This window comes from Acinonyx jubatus, chromosome A3 (genome assembly GCF_027475565.1).
Source record: "Acinonyx jubatus isolate Ajub_Pintada_27869175 chromosome A3, VMU_Ajub_asm_v1.0, whole genome shotgun sequence".
Lineage (NCBI taxonomy): Eukaryota > Metazoa > Chordata > Mammalia > Carnivora > Felidae > Acinonyx > Acinonyx jubatus.
The window spans coordinates 107,712,914-107,738,221 of NC_069388.1; the positions used below are offsets into that span (position 1 = coordinate 107,712,914).

At 47.3% G+C, this 25,308-nt stretch overlaps 1 protein-coding gene across 2 annotated transcripts; it reads left to right on the forward strand.

Moving 5' to 3' along the window:
• The first annotated feature begins 1,376 nt into the window (after positions 1–1,376).
• CDC42EP3 (CDC42 effector protein 3) lies at positions 1,377–24,477 on the forward strand. Of its 2 annotated transcripts, none has more exons than XM_053201022.1 (2): positions 1,377–1,401; positions 22,467–24,477. In XM_053201022.1, the coding sequence occupies exon 2, from the start codon at positions 22,698–22,700 to the stop codon at positions 23,460–23,462; it is 765 nt and encodes a 254-aa protein (XP_053056997.1). In that variant the 5' UTR covers positions 1,377–1,401; positions 22,467–22,697; the 3' UTR covers positions 23,463–24,477. The 2 variants fall into 2 exon arrangements, with proteins under 2 accessions (XP_053056997.1, XP_026889373.1); XM_027033572.2 differs by lacking the exon at positions 1,377–1,401 and adding an exon at positions 1,960–2,098.
• The last annotated feature ends 831 nt before the right edge of the window (positions 24,478–25,308 follow it).

The window sequence follows — 25,308 nt, forward strand, 5'->3', positions numbered from 1 at the left end:
TTTTTTACACGTAAGACATGGGTGAAGAATGTCTTCGTGTGTGCAAAAGAAATTTTTCATGTGGTATTTAATAAATATATACACATATTATTTGTACTTATAAAAATACCACATGCAATGAAAGCTATGCATAAATATTTGTAAAAATCCCTTTATCTAAGTAGGCCAGTAACATTTAACATTTTTCAATAAATCCATACATAAAGTATATACATTAGTGCCAAATGGAACATATATTTTGAAATATGAACCCCAAGTAAAAGTCTTAGGAATCTGGAGTAAAATCCAGGTATCTGCCAAAGGAAACTTTGGAGGAGTTGTCATTTGAAGAAGAGAAACAACGCAGGGTCCCTTATCTCCCTGGACTGTTTTGCTGGTCAGATTTCTAACATCACTTCAGCTGAGCTTTGTATTTGACTTCCAGCCTCACGGCCATTTGACCTGTCAACTATTATTTTCTTTGAGGGTTTTACCACTCCACCCAAGACCTTTGCTTTCCAGAGCAGTTGCGTCCGTTTCCTTTTCACTTCACCTTAACGTCAGCCCTGGTTTACCACGCCGGCTTAAAGTGCATCCTCTAAGGTTTCAGACCCGGGGGGCTTCGCCGTGAGGACCTGAAGCTGACAGCGCTCTGGAAAGTCAAGGTCCTCTGCAGGGTATCTGCTTTGTGCCAGGATTTCCGTCCAACCTGAGCGTCCCAGGGCCCCGGCCAGGCCCGGAGCGCCCGATACGCCCCCCCTGCCCCGGGTTCCAGCCGCCTCCCCAGGCCGACCGTGCGGGCTGGGACCTCACAGCCGGAAAACGCCGCCCTTTCCTGTCGCCTACTCATTAACCCAGGCGGAGGACTCAAGAAGGAAGAGACGGAGACGGATTAAGAAAATTAATTAACCCGGTCCAAGCTGGGCCTCCGGGCGGAGGGGCGGGGCGTGCCGCGGCGGTCGTCGGAATGACCGGCGGGCGCAGGTGCCTCCAAGGGCGGAATTTTAGGCTCCCGGGCCGGCAGCTGCGCCACTTGCGCCTCGTCGCGCGTCGGGGGCAGCCGCCACCCGCCTGTTCCAGCCTCAGGCAAGTCTCTTTAGGGACCCCGCGGGAGAGGAAACACCTCCCCCTGGACTGGAAAAACCTGCAGCGTCGGCTGTTCGCGTGCCCACTTGCTCAGCCCGCAGCCCCGGGCGTCTCCAGTGCGCCAAATCCACTCTCCGGGTTTTGGCAGCAGCTCCAAAGGGAGCGAGCTGGAAACTGACAAAACAAGACCTTTCCCCCGAGCCAGGGCTACGAGTGGCTGGGGGACCCGCGGCCGGGGAGGGTCGGCGCGGTCAGGTGGCCCCGCTTTCCCGAGAGTCACCCGCCCGCTACACCCTAGCTTCGCCGGGCTAGATCGGCTTGTTGGGACGAGGAGAGGTGGGCGCAAGAGGTTTAGTGCAGGTGTCCAGGGTGCGGGCGGAGTCCCTTTGTCCTCGGGCACCCAGGCGCTAGCACCCGGGGGAGGGGGGGAGTCCCTCTTTGAGGGAGCTCGCGCTAGCTTCCCGCGACCTCTCTTTGTGCCGAGGGAGCCCTACGCAGCTCCTCGTAGGGACGCCGCATCCCTAAGGGTGGCGCCCGGGTGGTAACAATGGGCGCCCATTGTACTCCCGGGGCCCGCAGGCGCTGCCGCTGCTGACCCCCTCCCGCTCCTCCGGGCCCCGGCGCAGGTACAGCAGCGGCGTGGGTCTTTCGGGGCCGCGCGCACCCTCCGCCCCGCCCCGGCCCGCCCCCTGCGCCGCCGGCCCCGCCCCGCGCGGCCCCGCCCTTCACAGGTTCAGGCTCAGCGTCCGGCAGCCGCGGGCTTAGTCCGGCTCGCATCTTCCTACACCGCTGAGGCCGGAGTCTGTCGGGAGCGCAGCGGCGGGGCGGGGCGGGGCGGGAGCGGGGGCCGAGCCTGGAGACCCGCGGCCTCCGGCGCCTTTACGCCCACTCGGAGTGGATAGTGCTGTGAGGTGCCTCGCGGGCCGCCTCGGCTGGATCTGCGGGTAACGGGCTGGGACTGCGTGTGCCCTCGGGAGGCGTCTGTGCGGGGCGTCCCGCCCAGGGGCAGCGGCTGGGATCGTCTGGGTTGCCGGTGAGTTGCTGCCTGCCCAGGGCTCCTTCCTCTCTGCCTGTGAGTCTGTGGGACCCGCGGTCGTGGCCGCTTCCGGCGTGCGCGGGGTGCTAGGCTTGGAAACGCACAGGGAGCGGGGATACGGAGAGCATCGCCTTACCAGCTGGGGTCCAAGGGACCAAAGGGGACGTAAAGCAGACGGGGAGGGGTTCGGGTGGCACGATCGAGACGCAGAGCTCCACCATTTGTGCCCACCACTTTTCAGGGTGGGGCTGCACGGCTGCACTGCACCCTCCGAGCTATTTTGACAGCCATTCTGGGCGCGTATTCCATTTTTCCATCTCAGAACAAGCTGCACATGGCTACCGCCCCCCCTCCCATCGTGGAATGGCACCAGGGCCGCACAAGGGTTCCCCGTGCAGATCTTCGATGGCACTATCCGCCGGGTACCCTCTCACTTGACAGGGGGCATTGTGGCTGGAGCTCCAACCTGCAGATCTGGCAGTTTAATTATTGTTGTTGTTGTTGTTGTTATTATTATTATTATTACTATTATTTGACGGTGGTTCTGAATGGCTGAAGCGTTTTCAAGATTTTTTTTCCACCTTGGAACTGTCTTGACACAGACAAGTATCAGACACGTGAGGACGAATGGATCTGGCCAGTAATTTTTTTGTTATGAATTATTGTACTCCATCCCCCTCTCGACTTCGAGAGGCATGTGTTTCATCTTATAAATAGAAAGTAGCATATTTTTTGGCAGGACCTCCTTTATACTGTACAGTCTAGGAGAGGTCAGTTTAAAAATAAATATGCACTTGAATGTTGAATTGCCGAGAGCCAAGCTGTGGCTGGGACAAGCTGCGTGGACAGCAGCATCAAAGCCCGGAGCGCAGCTGTGTTGAAAAGAGTAAAAGCCCCAGAGCGCAGCCCAGGCTGACAGTCAAGTAATTACATTTTGTTTAAAAAAAAAAAAAAAAAAAAAAAAGTGAGTGAATTAAAATGAGGGCGGGAATAGGAATGTCAGGAGAGTACTGCAACATGAATCTTTGCAGCCCTGATGTATTTGGGGGAGTCGCTGCTTATGTGTGCTGAGGGTGTAGGGGGTTCTGGAGAGGGAGGTGCTTGGAAGGGGGAGGGAATTGATGAATGTGTTAGGGAGACAAAGATTTCCTCCCCACCCCCAACTTGTAGGCCTCACAATATTCCAGAGTTTCTTAGGGGTGCTGCTTTTTAAACAGAACAAGAAATTTGGAGTGCAGCAGATGTCCGTGTTTGAATAGCAAAGCCAGTCTTGCAGACTTCCCCTTAAGATCACAAGGAGACAAAAGGCTTACCATGAAGTCTGATGATGGGGTATCCCTAAGGCTATCTAAAAGGCTCCTATAACATTCTAACTTAGAAAAGATCGTTTTTGTATCTGAAAATCAAGAAATGCAACGTCTCTTCTTTTCTGGACAGTTCTAGAGGTCTTCTCTCTGATACCACCTGTAATTTGCGCGAGCCCTTCTGGGCAGTTAAATAAGCTAGACAGTACGTGTGTGCCACAAACCCTTTTCAGAATAGATTTAAACACTCAAGAGATACGTCGGGGCAGGTTTGAAGTGCCTCGCATGGTCACACCTGGCATAAATAACCGACTATTTGGATAGTCAAGGGATGGTTGAAAGTTCTTCATTAAGTCTCCCAAAGAATGTAGATTTCCCAATCATACTCACTGAACACAACGCTGAATACCAGCCTCTGGGCCCGAAGATAAGAACTTTACAGAAATTTGGAAGTGTTTCTGGATCCATGGCAGTTTCTGTTTTCCAGTGGTATCATCTGCAAGAGATTTACATTATGAATTCCATGATTGGAACGTGGTGCTGTGACAGCAGCTACAGACATGAAATAAGATGAGCCCCCCCCCTCCTTCCAAATCTGAGCAGTGAAATTCTGTTCTCTGTCTGAATGTAACATGTAAAGACCGCTAAAGTAAGGAGAGTTGCACTTTTTTTTAATTGTAAATTTAAATGTGCAAGAGGAATAAATACAAAGCCATGGGCTCACATGAGCTGGTTTGTGTCTCTCCAGCTTTTCCTTTAATGTGGTGTTTTGTTTTTTATGTCCAACGTGTTCACAAAAGCTGCCCTTTTTCTCTTCTGACGTTCATGGTATTCAACAGCAATGGGGATAAGGTAGTTTTAACCTATATCACCCACAGATTCTTACCAGCCTATAAATTTTTCACAAGCTCTGTGCCCAGTAGCCATTGCATGTATCCAGTGGGTGAAGTGCAATACCTAACCTGAAGAAACCCTCCAGAAAGACGGTTTTGATGTTTTCTTTTTAATTATTAAAATTCTTATTTGCAGTCTAATTTCGCTTAGGCCTGGCCTAATTTGTTTCTAACCAGACTCCTGTAGACCCGACTATTCATTGAATAAGAACCTCAATCTATTTTTAAATACAGTATGTTTGCCAGAGAACAAGGATAGTCATTTGAAACTAGTAGATTGAGCCAGCTACAAAATCTCCTTTACCAAGTGCTGGAGCCCAAGAATTCTGCTAAAACATCATGCTGTTCAGGACTTTGGATGATAAAGGCACTTCCTACATGGAGCCTGTCCGAAATGCCAAGCAGTCTTCTCAGCCCTTCACCCTGGTTAACTCATTTATTTCTAGTAATCATTCTATGAAGGAGGAACTGTTAATATCCCCATTTTATGGGTGTGGAAGCTGGGGACAGACCTGTTCTATACGTGCCCCAAATTACACCAAAAGGAACATACCTAAATATGCATATACAGTTTAACAACCCAGTGTGTGCATGTAGGAGTGGCTAATCTTGCTTGCATGTCAGCACCTCTTAAGGGCAAGGAGATGGGGGGGGAAACCCTGAGGTTAAGAAACCTCTCTGAGTCAGGCTGCCTGAGCTCATAGCCTAGCTCTGGCTCTTAATACTTGTGTAATTGGGCAAATTACTTAGCCTGTGTGCTTCAGCTTACCAATTATACAATGGGGATAATAATATTACTCAGAGGATGAAATGAATTTAAAAAAGAAAAAAACAGTAATTCACTCAGAACAGTGCCTGATCCAGAGTAAGTACAATAAAAGGTTGATGCTTCCTTGTTGCTTTTATTTTTTTCCCAGGTGCTTAATAAATACTCTCTTATTTAATATTCATAACTACTCTTTAACATAGAGAGTATTGTTTCAAGATGAGAACACGGCTTCAGAAAGGTTTAGTAACTTGGCCAAGGCCACACAGCTAAGTAGCGGAATCAGGTCTGGATTCAAGTCTATTTGACCTTGTACTAAATACCACACCCCCACCACCTGGGAGGAGTGGCAGTAAGGCTATTAAATCTGACTCTTCTGAGGGGTTTTGGCCTCCAGCAGAGAATTCATTTCATAGTACTCTATATTCAAAGGAAAATGGTAGTAATTGCCAGCCTTTGGGGATACCGGGTGAATTATTTCATTTTTGAAGATAGTTTAATCTCACAGGTATGGCCATAGTCTTCTCCTGTGGGGGATCCAGAATCAAACCGCTAGAGTTAACGTGAGCATTTAATTTATACCATAAATGAAGAGATTTGCTATTGCTATGTGAAAATGTAGGACTCAGGAAGGAGGAAAGAAAAAAAGGCCCTGCAACATCTAGGTGCCAGGAACTTCTGGGACCAAGGATGGAGTAGAGCTTAGAGAGGACCACAACTCTGCGTTGATGTTCAGGAGAACCAGGGGCTGCAGTGTTCCATAAGCAGTCTGGATGGTCCCGTCCTTCAGGCCAGTGTCCGCACCCAACGGTGCCTGGCCCTTCAGTCCCTGGCACCCAATGGACATTAATACCTATTTCATAATGACACTGCTTCGGGAGGAGCTAAGCAAGAGGCAGGAGCCGCCAATAAACTGGGCAGGAAGGTTCTGTCCTTGGTGGAAGGCGGGCCTCCTTATAGTTCTGCACCTGCCCCAGACCCTGCCAGATAAGCTTCTGGTGGGACAGACAGAGTAAGGAAGCCTTTGAAACCTAAGAGAGGTACCCTGGATCAGCCTGCCTGGCCTCTACTGCCTTGGACTTGTGGGATTGTGGTTAGGAGGGGACCCAGACCGAAGTAGGGGTTCTGGAAAGCATGGCCCAAAGTAACTTACATTGCCTCAAAACCAAGAGCAATAGCCTTCAAGCTGTCGGCTTCCATTTGGAATCTTCCCTTCTCCTGCCCCCACCCTTTAATGGTTACAAAACAAAACAGCACCCCACAAACCAAAATAATATAAGTAGCCAAATAGTTATGTAGCGATAGTAGGGTATTTTTCTTTCCTAAAAAAAAAAAAAAAGCCTTGCTTGGCCTTGATATATTTCCTCAGTGCCAAGTTCACCAGTGTCTCATGATGAGGGGCCGAGTTCGACAGTACCTCATTTCATTTTTAAAATGAAAACCCATAGTTTTAAAATATGAATCATGATACTGATATTTTAAAAGTTTACTGTTTCTGAATAGCCAGGCGAACTGAGGCATTTGAAAGCTGAAATTAGTAGTATTTGATTAATCCTTATTGCTGGCTAAAGTCATGAATGAATAGTAGAAGCCTTGAATCTCAAATATGAAATTGAAAGAACCTGATTTTCAGGGGCTTGGCTTTTGTTTGCATGTTTGAAAAAGTCACTATTCGTCTTCTAGCCTTTGATTCTTTGTTAAGCCATGTTGCAGTGATAACACATCTGCAGTTAGCTAGCATAACACCACCTAACTTGCACCCTGAGATGTGAATGGCATCAGAAAAGGATTCTTTGGGAAACTGGTTTGACTAAGGTCCCTTTCTGCAGGACTTCTCAGAGCATTTAATATGTCACTGTGTTCGTAGAGTCTCCACGGGGAGACAGTGTCCAGAGTCTCAAATCATTAGCCCACAGAGCAACCGGCAGGAGTGGTCTGGCAGGCAACCCACTCTGGGAAGCAGCAAGCCAGAGGCTGAAGCCATCCACTGCAGTCTGCCCTACAGAGCTGAAGGATCCCAAGGACATTTTAGAGAGTCAAAGGATTAGAGCCACAAGAACGCACCAGGAGATGTGAGCACACCTGTCATTCTGCTGTTTGATAAAATTAATACAAAACTAATGGAAACAGTCACAGAGGTGCTGGAGTCGAGAAAACAGATTCTGGTCTTGGCTCTGACCCAGGCGTAAACTGACTCCAGGGTCTCTGTCTCATAGATGAGGCGCTTGGTGCTAGGTGGTTTCAGATAACCTCTAGCCGTAGAACCCAGTGAGCTGGAATCAGTGAGACCTATCAGCCTACCAGTCTTACTACTAATAATGTGAAAACCCTGGGTTGAAAAACAGACCAGTGCAGCTCTGTGGCAAAGCAGTCTGAGCCACCATGGAAGGCAGAGAACTTCAAAGTCAGGCCTCTGTTTAGACAGCTTCCACATTTGGGAATCTGTCATGTTCTGGTGACAACTTGAAGGTCATATCTGTGGACACATCATTGCCAATGATAAATCACTGTGTGTTTAGTTGAAAAAGACCTGTTCCAATGCATTATAGGCCGCACCCATTTCCTCAACAAGGCATTTTTGGTTTAATGTGGCTTTGCCATTTCAGAATGCATTTGATTTCTTTTCCTTTTGTTTCTTTTTTTCACTTTATTTATTTATTTATTTATTTATTTATTTATTTTGCCAAGGGTCAGTTCAGACGTATAACATTGATTTTAACACAGCTGGAGACGAGGCTGTAAGCCCTTGGCTGGCCAGCTGTGTCACAAGGCAAACCCCTGCGCTTCTCTGGGTAGACTCTGCCCCCTCGTCTGTGAAGCAGTGGAAGGGGAGGGACGGGGGCACAGAAGAAGCAGACGTTTTCCAAGCTCTCTTCTGCCTGTAGACTGCTGTCATTCTATCACTCTTCCCTCGCTTGTACCTGAGGCATTTCCACAGTGTCTTGTACTTGGTGTTGTAACACTTACTGTTTGAATGATCATCTTTTGACCCTTGCGGCTACCTAGTTAGACTGCCGGCTCCTTGAAAGTAGGGACTGAATCTAGCTTATGTCATCTTTCGTCTCTTTTACAAACAGGACCTGATGGGAAAGCAGACGGTCTAGTCCTAGCCTGTTCTATGGTTCTGCCTGTGGCACAGTCTTCTCCCAGTGTTGTCAAGCCAGAAGTCATTTGCGCTTAACAGCTTATTCAAATCCTTCGGTAGTAGGGGTGCCTGGCTGGCTCAGCCTGCTTCAGATTCTCTCTCTCTGCCCCTCCCCACTTGTGCACGCTCATTCTCTTTCTCTCCTTCTCAAAAATAAATAAACATAAAAAAAAAAAGAAATCGAATCCTGCGGTAGTAAAGTTACTCCTTCCTGGGCTACAGAACCTTCACATTCAAAGGGAGGCGCCATCATCCTTCGATTCTGACAGTCATGATCACCCAGGATTCTCTGAGAAGGAAGCCGCCACCAGAACCTCCTCTGAGTCTCCTCTGGGGAGTTGCAGCCTGTTCTGAAGCTTCCTCCTGCCCGGGTGCCACTGCGGGGGCTCTGCCACCCGGGCAGTGCCCGTGTCAGCCTGGTACTGGGCAGAGTAAGGGTCATTGTGCTTCCTCCTGCTTGCCTGCATCTCTCCGGCCGTGACCGTGTGAACCGTGGACTTCCTGATCCTGGTGGACGTATTGATCATTGGCTTCTGTCTTGTTCCTTATCCAGCTCTAGTTTCTTGGAATATTTAATAACAATTGCCTCTTCTACTGATTTGTCAGCTCATTGCCTAACAGAACTCGGTCAAGCACGTTACACGTGTGTTGTCTCCTCCTAAGAAACACTATTCCTATCTCCACTCCGCAGAGGAGCAAAGTGAGGCACCCAGAGAAAATTACGGGCCTGCTTTGTACCCTCAATTTGGTACCGGGAAGGATGGGAAAAGATGATGAACATTTAATAGGCTGGTAACAAGTATTTTGGTTTTTTTTGTTTTTTTAAATTTTTTTTTAACGTTTATTTATTTTTGAGACAGAGACAGAGCATGAACGGGGGAGGGGCAGAAAGAGAGGGAGACAGAGAATCGGAAGCAGGCTCCAGGCTCTGAGCCATCAGCCCAGAGCCCAACGCGGGGCTCGAACTCGCGGACCGCGATATCGTGACCTGAGCTGAAGTCGGACGCTTAACCGACTGAGCCACCCAGGCGCCCCAAGTATTTTGATCTATTAACTTCATTAAAAAGTGTCGTTTTTTTCCCCTTAAAAATTCCCTGGAAACTAGATGTTTCTGCAGATGTAGAATCACAGACCCTAACATTTCACAGATGGAAGGGTCCTTAATTTTGGCCCTGCTCTCATTCTGACAGGATAAAACCAAGGCCCTAAGAGTTGGGTGACAGAAAGCATGAGTCCTCTTTCGGACTTTTTTTTTTTTTTTTTTCCTAGCTAAAGCAAAGAAAGAAAATCTTAATGTAAACCCAGTATATTAAATAACAGATTTTGGAAGAGGAGGAAGGAAATGGGTAGGGATGTTGGCCCTACTTTTCTGTCTCCCTTCCCTTCGCCAGTGACCCGCAGGTGCCTCCCTTGAACTCTGGGAGTTCCAGGGAACACAGTGTGAGGAATCTCTATCGTAAAATGCTTTGTCTGTAATACCTAGGATAAATCTTAACAACTCTGTGGTGATGTCATCTCTGTGCAGCTCACAGGCACCTGCCACAGACTGCTACTTTAAGTTAGCGTCGCCTAGAGGAGATCTACCCTAACTCCCTCCCTTCCCTGCTGGAATCCCGACAGCATCGCAGACTCAGCAGGAAAGCCTCTCCTCTTCTTCGGACTGATTAATTCAAGTTGTTCTAGACTTCTTCCTCAGACCCAGCCCCACCTGGCCTCACCATGAACTCTAATCACATGCCTCCTTCTTTCCTTGGGACTCTACAGATGCCCTCTCACCTGACAGCTCGCCAAATACTTAAAGAAAATAACTAGAGGCCCTGAAATTTTTCTTCATCTGACCAATAACGGTTGACGATAATTTTCCCAGCTCATGGAAGTCTCATTTGTCCTCAAGCCTGGGAGAATTGCACCTGGAGAGAAAGGGGGCCTGTACATTTGTAGGAGAAGCTAGCCCCGTGCCAGAGGAAGGAATTATCCTGAGTCAGCTGGAGGTGGCAGTTCCTTCCACTTGTGCAGACTGTTCACAGGGTGGACACGAACCATTTTTTTGATGACAACTACAGCATTTAAGGAGAAAATGAAAGTGGTTATTTTGGCAGTTAGAGTGGTTCCCCTCCTTCATGTTGAGTTTCAGCAGACGTTCTGGTTTTTCATTTGGTGTCAAGATGATACTTTGCGTTTGCATAGCACTCAGCTCTTATAATCACCTTTAAGAGAAGTGGGTTGGGGGTAATTATCTCCATTTACATGGAAGGTAACTGGCACATATGTGTGTGTCTGGAGTTCTCCAAGGAGCCTGCAAGCCTGGTTCAAAGTTTTAGCTTCTCCCCTAAGGCCTAGAACCTCAGTGAGGGCTCTATTGTTTTGTTTGCCAAAGGGTTCATTCATTTGATACGCGTTTTTCTCAAGTACCTGCTCTGTGCTAGTCCCACATTGATATTCAAAACAACCCTTTTCTGTAGAATGTCCATTATAGTTTCTTGAGGTTTCTTTGTACCTCTTGGGCCAAATAATCCAAATTTCCCCCTTAACTCACTTCCTTTTGAAAGGAAAGGTCAGGAGAGGGAGCTCATTGTTTCTCCCAGGGCCTCATTGTTTAAGATTGACTTAAATATAACTAGTGGGTCTGCATTCAGGGGAATGTATTGTCAATTTATTCTTGAGTCTTGCCTGTCTCTCTGAGATGCTATTTGCACATTGCAGTCAAGGATTGACATCCTTTCCCTTTCAAATAGCACGATAACAAATATTCTCTGCCTTAATCCCAAAGATCTGTAAGAGCCTATAGAATTACTGTGGCTTGCATTGATAGGCTGTAAAATTCTTACCCAGCATGGATAGAGAAAGGTTAAAATGCCTTACAGATGGAAAAATGAAAGAAAGCTTTTGCCACAAGAGGCCACAGCTCCTTTGTTAAAAGATTTCATTTATTTTTTCCTGTAGGAGTCATAGAAAGACTCTAAAGACTCTATCTTGGATTTTCAATAAGGAGGGCAGGATTGAAGGGGAAGCAAGACAAGCCAGTCTCTTTCAGACTTTCTCATTTGTCCCTTCATTCAACAAACATTTATTCAGTGCCAGCTGTGAATTAAATATAGTTGTCTCTCCCCAAAAGAAGGCAACCTAATGGGAGACACAAGCAGTGACTGCAGCATAGCGTGATAATTGGTGGCTTTGAAGTATAAACAAGGTACAATAGGGGCACCTGGGTGGCTCAGTTGGTTAAGCATCTGACTCTTGATTTCAGCTCAGGTCATGATCCTACAGTTGGTGAGTTCAAGCCCCATGTCAGGCTCTGCGCTGACAGCACAGAGCCTGCTTGGTATTCTCTGTCTCCCTCTCTCTCTCTGCCCCTCCCCTGCTCGTGCTCTCTTGCTCTCTCAAAATAAACATTTAGAAAAAAAAATAAACAAGGAACAGACGAGGCTCAGTTTAAGAGGCTTTGGGGGAGCTGGTGGGAACTATTAGCCACAGGGGTAGGCAGGACCCAAATGGCTTATTCTGTGTCCAGGTTACAAGGGTGGGCGTGCTATCGAAGACTGAGAGTGACCAGGTTACTCGGGCATTGTCGTCGGCTCACTCAAGATGAGGTTGGAGGCAGGGAGACCAATGGGGGGCAAATGCGCTTGTGCAGGAGAGAGATCTTGAGGGATTAAAAAAAAAAAAAAAAAAAAAAAAGGCTGAGGCAGTGGCATTGATGAGAGGAGACAGCTCTGGGCCTTGTTACGGAGAATGAGGCAGGGAGACTTTGTGGGGGACTCCCTGCCATTTACCGAGAGAGGAAAGTACAGAAGGCCTGTGCTAGGTCAGGGAAGGGGGAAAGAAAGATGGCACGTTTGTGTGGGGCGAGTTGAACAGGAAGTCCCTGGGGGAAGCCAAGTGAAGTCTCAAAGACAGGGGGAGAAAAGACCAATGCTGTCTGTGAAGGAGCAGTGTTTTTTTAGTGTGTTATTTGTTTTAATTTCCAATCCGTTGTATACTGATACTAGAGTGCAAAGTGAGTACCTTGGGCCCACACCTAGCTCCCATGCAAGCCAAACGACACAAACTTGTCACTGTCCTGTCCAAGAAGAAGCCACTCATCATGGGCTTGATTGTTATGGCAATGTCAAAAGGTTTCTAGTAGCTTCCTTTTGATTTTTTCACTTCTCTTGTCACTAGAGGAGACAGTTGAGGCCACGTGTGGGGGTGTGATTGCAGGGGGATTGTGAAAGGTTGGGGGAGGGACAATAACCATCCAACCCTGTGGAAATGCCATATCTAAGGCAGGGGCTCAAACTTTTTCTGTAAAGGGTCAGTTAGTATTTTAGACCGAGAGGCCCACATAGTCTGTTACAACTACTCAACTCTGACCTTGTCATGTGAAAGCATCTCTCCCAGGGTTTCCCAATGCCAACACTACTGAGAATTGGAGCCAGATAATTCATTGTTGTGGGGGGCTATCCTGTGCATTGCAGAATGTTCAGCATCATCCATGGCTCCTCTCACTAAATGCCAGTGACACCACCATCCCCAGTCCTGAGAATCAAAAACATCTACAGGCATTGCCAAATGTGGGGGTGTGAAGTCACCCTCAGTTAAGAACTACTGAGTTGTAGACAACATATAAGTGAATGGGCATAGATGTGTTCTAATAAAACTTTATTTACACAAACAGGCCAAGGTCTGGATCTGGCCCACTGACTATAATTTATCAATAATAGCTCTTACTCATAGCACCTTTGCCCACCTTATTTTTATGGAGCTTACCACCTATCTGGAGATATCAGGCATAACATCACAAAACAGAAAAATAACAAATGCAGGCTCTTCAGGAGTCCTAAGAAAGCCTCTGCCAATGCAGTACTGAGCCTGGATTATGTGAGGTGAGTTGGAGAATTTCTCTGGGAAGGAAGTGACTAAAGCAGGTCTTGGAGGATGTTATGAGTAAGGGTCGATGGTAAGCAGGTGGGAGGACAGTCCATGTAAGGAACACAGGGTTCTTCGTTTCAGAAAGTTAGGGGGGAAGTGAAGTGTCACTAGTGAGGGAAGGGAGCCATTGTCCCCGGTGAAAGCTGTGTGGTTGTTGTCAATGGCCCCATGCACGTGCTTCCTGTGGGAAACAATTAACAACAGTGAACACTCTTTTCTAAGAACAGGATGTTTGTTTTTCTCCTTGAGACTTGGGGGCTTTCTTACGGCAAAATTTTCATCTTTAGGCTTTTCTTTCGCATAAAGTCAAATTCCTTTTGAGATCCTCTTTGAGAAAATTCTTTTGGTTGTTGTCTAGGACCATTTTATTGATTCTTGCTTCCCAGCAAGGTTAAGTTATGATCTCTGCCTCTCATTGATGTTGAGACCACAGTGTATCACTTCTTCGTGCTGTCACAACTCAAGGCAGGTAGCCTGCAGAGGACATTCCATTCTGAACTCACTTACATGCAAGTCCTCACGTTAGCCAACCAGCAGCAATTAAAGAGCCCAGACTGTGAAGTCGAGCTGTGGCAGAAATCCTAGCTCCTCCATATTTTGGCTGGTTGACCTAAGAGTTGGGCTTAATCTAAGATCGCTTCCTGAGAGGTGTTTTCTAACACCTACCTGGCCCGCAGCAAACACTCAGATGTTTGCCATTAATATAAGTGTGAATTCCTTAGAGAAGCAGGCATTTCAAACTTGCTGCTTCCTTGAGGAGCCCCTGCAGACTTGGACTGGGGGGTGGAACCTGGGAGCAAACCAGTTCCTCTCTCATGATGGAAGGTGTAGCAGGGGTTATGGATTTAAACACTTCTTAACTTGATGTTCACTGTGTGCCACGTGTAGTGGGAGGCAAACAGGACCCAGTGCGTGTCCATAGAAGAGCTCTCGGCCCAGTCTGAGGGGACATTCATTCATTCACTGGATAAATATTTGTGTACAGATATTTACGTACAAATGACACGGGAGAGCCTGTCTTGGAAGTGGGTGGAGAATGGGATGGCCACTGCCAGCTTCTACATATACCCAGTGCTGGTATGATTGGAGATGCCATGATTCAGCCCATCCAGTGAGAATGAATGGTTATCGAGGACCCCAGCAGGTTGGGAGAATAACATGGAAGGCCCCCTATCTGTCTTTTCACCCCATTAGGGAAATAGAGCATTCAAGGGGCCTAACCTTTGGGGTCAAGTTCTCTTTCTGTATTGATACTGTCCCCACAACTTTACAGATCAGGTGGGATCCATTAGTTATGGAAGCATGCAAGCAGTTCACATATCCACCAAACTCTAGAGTGCCTGCCTTGGTCCTCCTGACTAGCCCTGAGTCTGTGCCCCATGTAAAACTAGTCACGATAGGGGCGCCTGGGTGGCTCAGGCGGTTGGGCGTCCGACTTCGGCTCAGGTCATGATCTCACAGGTCATGAGTTCGAGCCCCGCATGGGGCTTTGTGCTGATGGCTCAGTCTGGAGCCTGCTTCGGATTCTGTGTCTCCCTCTCTCTCTGCCCCTCCCCCACTCACGCTCTGTCTCTCTCTGCCTCTCAAAAATAAACATAAAAAAATTAAAAAAAAAAAAACTAGTCATGATAAATGAGTCGGCATTTCAAGAGAACCTGTCCTCGTCCTCTTCCTGCCTTGCTACAGCTGCTGGGGATCGATGTCCCTATTGAGTCCTCCCCAGTAACTGATTTTAAGAGGGAGAATAGGTGTGCCTTCAAAAGTGCAGACTCTCGAGGTGGATGTGCTGTCCTCCAGTTTTGCTTCTAAAAAAATCTTTCAACTGGCACAATTAGAGCCCATAAATGTGAGGTGTGTACACAAATGAGCAGTGAGTCCCCCATATGGTATTTGTGGGTTGCTACAAAGCAGGTCGTAAAAGAAAAATAAATGCAAGCTGTAGCTGAATCATAAACGGAGAAGTCCATTTATAGGTAAGTGAAGGTGAGATGTATCACCCTTTCTGAGTGGGTCCATAAAATGCAGTCTGTTCAGTCTGGCTGTAAGTTCATGTGCATGAAAGCTAGGCAGCTGGGGGCTGAGCGAATGGAGTTTCGCTGTCTTGTCACATATAGCTATGTCCTCAGTTTGGATGATGTAGGAGAGGTTAAGAATCTAAAAATAGAAAAGGCATCTTATCTTTTTAGGGGTAGAGTAAATAGACCAAAAATATGAAAAGCATCTCTTCAGGATGCTGTTTATCGGGTGTTCTCTGGTTACATTTTTTTTCCCTCTCAGATTTTGATTGAAGTTCAGTGTGGAATTTCAAATACTATGATTTTTTTTTTCCTGTGAATTTCAAATTCTTTGGAACTTGAGTAAAAACACAACCATCTTCAAATGGAAAGTCTTCTAGGTAAGGTCTGTGAGCGTTTTCATAGGCGAATGTGACAGGAGGCCATGGGGAAATTGGCAGCGATCATACTCCCCAGTAGGAGACTCAGAAGGAGCAGAGACAAAACACACATCATGCACCACTGAGGAGGCTTGGGACCAGGGCTGCTCCCTGTGACAGCCTCAGACCTTGATCACCGTCCCCATCCCACAGCCACCCTTTCCATCTTTGAGACACCCGGGGTCTCCCTTGGAGACCTTCTCCCTTGGAGAAGCCAGTGTCCCTGTAGCTGCTTCTCAGCTTCTCTAGGGCCTCAGAGAATCAGTTAATCCCTTTTCTATTAAAGTTTAAATGACTCCTTGAGATTCCTAAAGATTTGTTTTCCCTAGCTCTGAGTTTTCTTTCAGTCGCTCCCCTCTTTCAGCTTCTCACATGTCACGACCAAGTTCTTTGTCTCCCAGTTGGGACTCCTCAGAACATGTAGGAACATGTTCCAGGTAGCCTTTATCCCTTCCAAAGTGTGGAGTCCAGGATCAAATACAGTTTTTCAGGGCTTATCGCTGTGGAGAGAAATACCTCGAAGATGGCTGGGGGGGTGGAGAGGTTCTTGACTGAGTCAACATCCTCCTTCCCTGGGACTGATGGTTCAGATTTGAAGGAGGAACATGTCACATTTTTGCTTGGGGCCCAGGTGGTGCGGCAGTGCTGTGTCTGGATGTTAGGAAAAAGGGAGGCAAAGTGAAAAGTGATGAGAAGGTAGGATGTCCTTGGAGGATGTGACAACCAAGCAAGAAAGGGGAAGTCCGGTACATGCTCACTTCCCGAAAGTAGAAGAAAGGAAAAGCCTGGAGGTCCCTCAGGATGATGTCCCCACCCCCCACCTGCCCCTGTCTTTATACATGTGTGTTTTAAATTAACGTCGCAACCTATTTTGCAGGATGCAAGCACGTGTTTGCTCTCTTTCTCCACTAAGAATTACTCTAAAAATAATTAGTAGACCAACCAAACATTCCTTTCTTAAAATAAATGGAATTTAAAGAATCTAAACCTCTGTTCTTTTCGGATGAATTGCCAGTCCTGTCAGCTCTTAAGTGATTCAAGAACTGATTTTTTTGTGTGTCACTTCTTAAGAACCCCCTGTTCCCCGCCCTGCTGGCCACTGCCCTGCTTCGGTCTTTTTGGCATCATTCTGTTTACCAAAAGGATGGTAAGGAAATGAATCAAAGGGCTGCTTTAGTTTTTTCTTCATTGAATTATTATCGTAGCAGTGATGATTTCTCTTATTAACACTGTCACTCATGCTTCATTCAGTCACCAGAAAATGGAATTGGCCAGCTTGGTGCAGGAAGGATGGCCCCGATACTCTGCCATTCTTATCAAAACCATGACTTTAACTTCCCCTTGAGTCCTTCTGTGTCCTGGAACGCTTGAGCTTCTCCCAGATTCCTGTAAGTGGGGGCCTGTGCATTTGCAGCTGGACCCATGTCCCCGCATCTGCCAGACAGTCTCTCTCACCTTGATAGAGGGTGACAAGCAGCTGACTGGGATGTTGACCCCCTTTGTTGGCAAATCTAACCTCTCCTCAGTGCCCCAGGACTGGGACCTTTGTTTTCTAAGGGATCTAATTTCCCAGATAAATATGCTCTCCAGTGTCATCGAAGGGGGGAAAGAGCAGCAAACAGTGATCCAAGAAGAGAGAGAAAAGGATTAGCCCTCATGGAGAGTTCAGATTTCAGGGTCGAGAGGAGGGTTTCTGCGAAAAGGCCTATACATGGGAAGATTTCTGTCTGTCTTCCTCTCTTTTTCTTGTCTTCCTGCCTTCTTACTCTCTGACTTTCTGTCTTTGGATTTGAGGAAGATAGAACAGGGGAATCATGGCAACACAAGAAAGCAGGAAGGCCAGGAGAGCCGAGTGTGGGCGGGCAGCATCCTTTGGGTGGTTCAGTACTAAGTGTTTATGATGGATGGTAGAGTCTTGACTGATAGTAAAAGGCTAACAATTCTCTTCATTTGACCTGTCGAACACCCAGAGGGCTGCCACCGATTCTGGTTGTGTAGCTCATATCCTCTCCCCACTCCATCCTACGGCAAGTAATCCCACTTCCTTCTGGGCAGAGGGCAAAGCCTCTTGGGTGTTGCCTGATTCAGGCTCTCCCACTGGGATTCATCCTCCCTCTGCCTCCTGCCTCATCTGTCAGCTGCCAGCAGCCTCTTGGAGCCCAGGTCTCCTTTTCTGCAAGCAGTGAGCCAGGGACAGGATTTCGTGTTGAGTGTTAGGGACCATCCCGTTCTAGAGCATGGCCCGTGTCACTAGCCACCACCTGAACAGGAGCTGCACGCCCAAGCCCCAGTGCCTCCTCTTGTCTGTGCTTCCCTCCACGTGGACACTTATGCCTCTTGCCTTTTCTCATGTCTTTGTGACTAAAAACCCTTCTCTTAGGAGATCTTTTCCATTCTGCAAAGTAACACCCGTGCTGCCTCTTCCGTGAGTCCCTGCAGGAAGAGGCGATCTGTCCCTTGGCCATGCTCCGGTGAGACAAGGTCAGCCCTCTTCTGAGGTCTTCATATACCCACAGGCCACCACCCTACATTTTGGCTTTTGAACACAACCACCACAGACATGTTTACATTATGATCCAGTAACAGGTTGAGTAGACTTTTCAGGACCTTTGTATAAAATTCGCTCCGAGGTGCAGCCTGAAGCTTAAGCAGCCCTTTCTTTTCTTTTTTTTTTTTTTTAAATAGCTAATGGCTAATTCATTCAGGTGGTTCGAAAACCCAAAATCATGCAAGGATATACTGTGAGAAGTTTCTCTCCCACCCTTGCCCTATCCTGTCCATCCCTCCCTGTGGGCAGTCACCATGATTAGTTTCTTGTGTGTGCTCCCAGAGATATTTTACAGACACACAAGCCAATGTAAGTGTATCGATATACTTCTGCACCTGTCTTTTTTTCCCTGTAAAGATAGATATCTTTGAGCTCTTTCTGTATCAGCGAAGAACTGTTGAATCCTTCGTAAGACCTGTATGATATTCATTTGTAATTGATGATACCTTAATTTATTTAACCGGTCCTTTATCGGTGGACAATTAGGTTGTTTCCAACTCCAGACTGTTGTATCCTCCTGGATTTGATAATCTTGTACATGTATTATTTCCCCTGTGTGCAAGGTGGGTAAATCTCTGTAAGTGGAATTCTGGTGTCAAAGGCAACCAGCTTCCAATGAGGTGGGATCTGTTTCGTGCTTTCACCATCGGTATATGCAGGGCCTGACCCCACCCTTATCAGCCCAGTGTGTTATCACATATTTGTATCTTAAAGAGGCTTTGGGATGCACCTCCTTCATAATTTGGGAGCTAACTGAATTTCCAGCGAGTGTGATTATTAAGAGACAGGACCTTAAACTCTGGAGCCTGGCGACTTGGCTTAGTGCCTTCATAGCCACGTAGCCTTGGCAGAGGGGACTCAAGACTCATTGTCTGGACCTCAGTGCATCATTTATAAAATGGGGATATTAACAGTAGCAGCCTGATGGTTCTTGTGGGTGAGCTGGTACATATCCAAGGTTGGCACAGTGCCCAGAACATAGAGATGCTCTCAGTAATATTTAGTGTTGATGGTTCCCGGGAGCATGCACATACCCTCCCCGGGACCAGCTCTTTTGTTAACAGCTAAGAAACTGTGCCCATTAGATTTCTGCATTAGCAATGACAGAGAAGGTGCGGAAAGAATAGTCAGGCCAGGAAGGGAAAGGGACATTGATGTATGTTGGCTGATAAGCCAGGGAGCCCAGGATATCCAAAAAGGAGAGGAGGAAGCAGCCAGTGTAAGAAATCCTCATTATTAGATCAAGCATGGTTGCCCCTGAGCTGAAAAAGAAAGATAAGATAAAGGGATGGGATTAGAGCTCTGTTTCTCCAACATTACGTTGCAAATAGCAGCTCACCAAAAGTTAAAAAGACATTTTTGTCCAAAATTCCTTAAAAAAAAAAAAAAAAAAAAAAACTTCCAATGTATGGGAGCTCAGAGCACTGGTACATAGTAGAAATTCAATACAAATTGTTTGCAAAGCTCTAGAAGCCTACATCCCTGTCACACAATAAACACTATGTAAATATTTATAGAAAGAAAAATGTATCTTCTCTTCCGCTCCAGGCTCACTGCCTGCAGCTTATCTAACCTTCACTCACCAAGCCTTTTCTTCCTTTTTTTCTATTTTTTGTCCCTTCCTTCCCACCTTTGTGTCTGTGACTCTGATGTAAAACCCAGCTTCTACCAGTCTGAGCTGGCCTATGGCGAAGGGCCTGCAGTGCCTGTGGCCGTGGCTGTGGCCGTGGCCTGCAGGGACTGAGGGCAGAGCGTTCTTCCCCTGAGCCTTCCGGGTGCAAATGTTTCCTCTCCCTTCTCTCCCCAGCGCAGCCAGGCGCTGTTCAAGTGAAGGGCGATTGTGAGTGATCCGGTCAGCAGGGCAGGGAACTGTTCTCTGGCTGCATCCTTGTGGCATTTTTCCTTTTCTGCCTGATTTGAAGTGCCCTGCCCCTGTTTCTGGCCTCGCGTAAGCCTGGCTCCACCAGCTGACCACGGGCAGCCCTCACTTGCCCCTGAGTTGGCGGTGGACATGCTGTATCTTTCCCTGGCAGCTGTGCTCCTGGCCGTGTGTGCCATGGACACCGCTCCGGTGGGCAGCTGTCCCTCGGGGCTGCCTCCCACCTCCTGGGGGCCCGGTGCCCTGGCGGCTCCTGCAGGCCACCATCTGCCACGCTGTGCCCAGAGGTGCAGGAAGACAACGCCAGCTACCCCTGAGTGGCAGGGGCCCCAGGCTGTCGTGCACTTACGGAGGGAGGGAGTCCTGCCATTGGGATCCAAGGCTTTGGAGTTGTGACATTTGCTACTGCCCCCAGACCCAAATTAGCGTCAAAGCCGAGAGAACATCCGGACCCACCAGCCTGGCTTCTTAGGCGCATCTCCATTAGTAACAGTGTTTCCATGCGATCCTAACCTCAAGTGGGAAACAGAACCAGGGGGTGCCTCTGTGTGGCCACAGCAGCAGCACTTTGGGGAGGTTTGAACCAGGTCCTTACTTGGGACAAAAGGGAGAGATGCTGAGTGTGAGGTCCTAGGTGGCAGCTTCAAGGTCGGCTCACTTGAGGTGCAAACCCTCTTGTGCTGCGTGGACCACCTTCCCACGCACGAAGCCAGGGCGGGGGGGGGGCCTCTCCAGCTTATCATCGGTCCCTGCCTTGTCCAGTCTGGGTGCAAGCCACTTCCCAAATGGAGCCTGTTGGTGCCTTGCCACTGGGTGCCAGAGCACGGTTTTTTCCACCTGCCACGGGGAAATGAACTCAAAATGTTTATGCGTACAGCCTCCAGCTGCTACAAAGCAAATGTGGCTGGCTCTCTTCAAGCCACCATCCAACTCAGCTCTTGGATATTTATTTATTTATTTGCTCCTCTGCCAGTGGGGAGGAGAGCCCGATGGGAGAGGTCTCAGCAGAGCATTTCAGGAATTCCCGCAGTGGGAAAGGTTTTTAACTTCTTCATGTCAGCTGATGGGACCGAAGAGTCAGAGGATTTATTTTTAAGAGATGAAGAGTTTCTCATCTGTAAGATGAGAACCCAGAGCCCCACACCTCCTGGCTTAGCACTTCTCATTGTGTTAAGTTTCATGTGCAGGGAGGGTGTGTGCATTTTCTATGCTGGTAACACACTACCAGAAACTTAGTGGCTTACAACACCACCTAAGTTATTGTCCCACAGTTTCTGTCAGTTGGGAGCCCAGGCAGGGCTTAGCTCCAGGGTCTCATCAGGCTGGGAGACAGATGCCAGGGGGCTTTGCTCTCATCAGAGGCTCAACCGGGGTGGGGGGGATCTACTTCCGGTTCCCTCAGGTTGTTGGCAGAATTCATCTCCATGGGCCCTCCCTCAGCACAGCGGCTTACTTTTTCAAAGCCAGTGAAAGGCACCTTTCTCCAGTCAGCTAAGATGGACTCTTTTACCATGTAACCTAACCACGGGGTGACATCCCATCACCTTTGCCACATTCTGTAGTTTAGAAGCAAGTCCCAGGTTGTGCCCACACAGGTGTTAGTACCAGGAGGCACATCATGGGGGTTACCTTGGGGTGCCACCTACCACAGGGAGAGGACACAAACTGTATCAGGAAGTGTTCCAAAAGTATTTCTAAGACCCAGCCAGTTGTAGATGATCACACTGCTTTTGTTTGAAAAGAATCAGTTTTGTTCTTTTCCTTCTATCTCAGAATGTCTCCAAGACCTGAAAGCCTCGACAGCCCAGTTTTCTGTGCCACACCTCGATCCCAGCTTTGGCTCTGTCATGAGCTGACTGTATGTTCTTGACAAAGGGTGATTTATTTTGTGACTCCTGAATCCCTATTTTCTCATTTGTGTGACTGGATTTTGCTAAGATTTTGTTGGCCACTGGCACATAATAGCCGCTGTCACTTAGTAAATGGTATTTCCAACCCCTTTCCTTATAGGACTATTTGCTGCATTGCATGAGTTTTATTTAGATACAGAACTCAGCAACAAAATATTATCAAACAAAAGGGAAAACATTTTAAAGCAAATCTACTTTGTATCTAAGGAGCTGAAATCACTCTGGTCATGTGCTGACAGCAATTCTTATAATAGAGAAAAATCTAAAAATCTTAGGCATGTGCAGAAAATTGTGTCCATGACCATGTTTAGAAAGTACTGATGTCATAGGTATGAGTTTTTTTCATCTCTTTCTTTCCTCTTTTTTTTCCCCCCAGAAATAAGACCAAGATTAGTAGACCCTTAGTAAAAGACCCTAAGATTAAAGTTCTTATCCTACTTGATGGAGGGAAAAAATAGAGTTTGGCTTTAGATGGGAACTGGTCCTGCCCTTATTCACAGGCTCTTGAGAAAGAGGCAGGCCCAGTGAACCCTAAAGGGTCAGCTGACTATAACCTGCTTTGGTTTCCTTTCCAGGTTTCTCCCCGCTGTGGGATGGGTTGGATGATGTAACTGGCTCTCCAGGACGCCCCACTTGGCTGTGACTTCAGGAAGGCCTTTCAACCCAGTCTCATTTCAGAGCCACTCTAGAAGCTCCTTGAGAAAAATGATGTGACAGATCCTATCAGAAAGGATATTCGGAGCTTAACATCAGCGAAGAAAGTGGCCCTTTTCCCTTTTGCAAAGTAGACCTTCTCCAACTCCAAAATGCCCGCCAAGACCCCAATTTACCTGAAAGCTGCCAATAACAAGAAAGGAAAGAAATTTAAACTGAGGGACATCCTGTCCCCCGACATGATTAGTCCTCCTCTGGGAGACTTTCGCCACACCATTCACATCGGCAAAGAGGGCCAGCACGACGTCTTTGGAGATATTTCTTTCCTCCAGGGGAACTATGAGCTTTTGCCTGGAAACCAGGAGAAGGCCCGCATGGGCCAGCTGCCCGGGCATGGCGAGTTCTTCCGGGCCAACAGCACGTCCGACTCCATGTTCACAGAAACGCCCTCCCCGGTGCTCAAAAACGCCATCTCCCTCCCGACCATCGGAGGCTCCCAGGCGCTCATGCTGCCCTTACTGTCACCGGTGACGTTTAATTCCAAGCAGGAGTCCTTCGGGCCGGCCAAGCTGCCCCGGCTTAGCTGTGAGCCCGTCGTGGAGGAGAAGGCCCCGGAGAAGAGCAGTCTGTTGGAGAATGGGACAGGCCACCAGGGAGACGTGTCATGGGGCTCCAGTGGGTCCGCGTCGCAGTCCAGCCAGGGCAGGGACAGCCACTCCTCCAGCCTCTCCGAACAGTACCCCGACTGGCCGGCCGAGGACATGTATGACCAGCCTGCCCCGTGCGAGCTCGTCAAAGACAAGACTAAATCAGAGGAGTCCCTCTCCGATCTCACGGGGTCCCTCCTCTCCCTGCAGCTCGATCTGGGGCCCTCGTTTTTGGATGAGGTGCTGAATGTCATGGATAAAAATAAGTAACAGACACCACCAGCTCTTGTCCTCGGGGGTAAAAGGTATCTTCAAAAAATAAGAACTAAACCAACCACAGTCGGAGAGAAGAGCTTCACTGGCTATGTTTGCCACTGTGTGATAGGTTTTCTAAAATAATGTTCCTACAAAGTATTTTTTGTACCTGTTATGCCCTGTTTTCAAAAACAAAACAATAACAACAAAAACTGTCCTGGCGAAAAGGAAGTGAGTCAGTCAGAACCCATTTTTTTTCGGTGGGTATTGCTGACGTTCAGCTCACGTTTTTTTGTTTCCAGACACGTTAAGAAATCTGGCCCGGCCAAGATTGGCACTAGCTCGAAGGGCTGCACAAGTCACATTAAAGAACTTCACAGTACTCTAGCATTTCCTGGGCAAGAAGAAGTCAAAGTTTATTTAACACCTAAGCCTTTTTTCTAGACTCTTTTCTATATTACATCATTTGGGCTCGCCATAGCAAATTCTTCAGTGTTAAAACTATTCTCTGTTTTCACATTTGAACAACTTTATGGGTTTGGGGGATTTTCTTGTAGCTCTTATATATCCCTATATATTATATCTATATCGCGAAATTTTGACTGTCCGCTACATGTTGGTAAGACACAAGCAAAGTATTACTGTAACTAAGTTATTTTTAAAGTTAAAATATATTTTTATGTGCCTTTGGCTTTTTATTGCAGAGTCTACATTTTATAGATATCACATCAAATGTTGTCATTTGACTTGTTTCCATTTGGGGTCCCATTGTAAGCTGTGTATGTATATGTTTGGAAAAGTGTATTCATATTTAGCTTTATCTCTTTTTCTTCATCTGTTAATCATACTTTTCACAGCAACGAACAATGGATTGTAAAGTATAAAGGCACAGGTTACTCAAGATGCTTCTGCAGAGACTGTGGGCTACACCATATAATGTTATTTGGAAATATAGGTATTTTAGTACAGTACATACTTGCATTACATAGGTACTTCATGCAACACAATAAAGAATAAATGTTAAAATGAAGTTGCTTGTTTATAGTAATAAATAAAAACATAAGAGAATAATAATATTTTCCTTAAGTCCAGGACCAGAAAAATTGCTTCTCTGAAGTATATGTGAGCCTTTAAAATAAGGTATGAGGTGATTTCCATCCACTCTGCAATTTTGATTATTTCCCAAAGCTTTGAGATTCCAGAAACAGCACCCCTCAATTTTAGGAGAAATGAGCGAGATCAGAATTTTTAAAAATATTTTGGGGACAGTGTAAGTCGGGGAGGAGCAGAGTGGGACAGAGGATCCAAGGCAGGCTCTGCACTGACAGGCTGACAGCAGCAGGTCTCGCGGGGGGCTCGAACTCACAAACCACGAGATCATGACCTGAGCTGAAGTCAGACGCTCAACCCACGGAGCCACCCAGGGGCCCCTCAGAACTTTTTAGGTCAATCGATGCCAGCTTCTCAAAATTCATTTCTGTGCATCTCTTACTTTAACACACTATGGCAAACTCTTGTAACCCCAATCCCATCCTTGTTGGACAGATGTTTCCTTGCTGCAGGTGCCATATAAACAAGATTAAGGAGGCTAAAAAGAGGGCAGTAGAGAACACTCCTCTCTCTCCCCCCACCCCCACACCAAGGAGGAGAGATGCCTGAGGATGTCAGTTAAGGAACGGGAACAGGAAATGTACACAGCGATTCCTGCCCTGCTGTCAGCACCCTCCTCCCCCTTCAAAGTCAAACACTTGCACATCATAACTTTCATTTCTCCTTGAACTGTATCCTGAAATGACTTCCTCTCTCAGACATTTCAATGATTGTCCCACCTGGTTTGGAGCTGTTGCAATTCTATCATCCG

Coding starts and splice junctions, on each gene's coding strand:
- CDC42EP3 (XM_053201022.1), top strand. CDS start 22,698: ATGCCCGCCAAGACCCCAATTTACCTGAAAGCTGCCAATAACAAGAAA.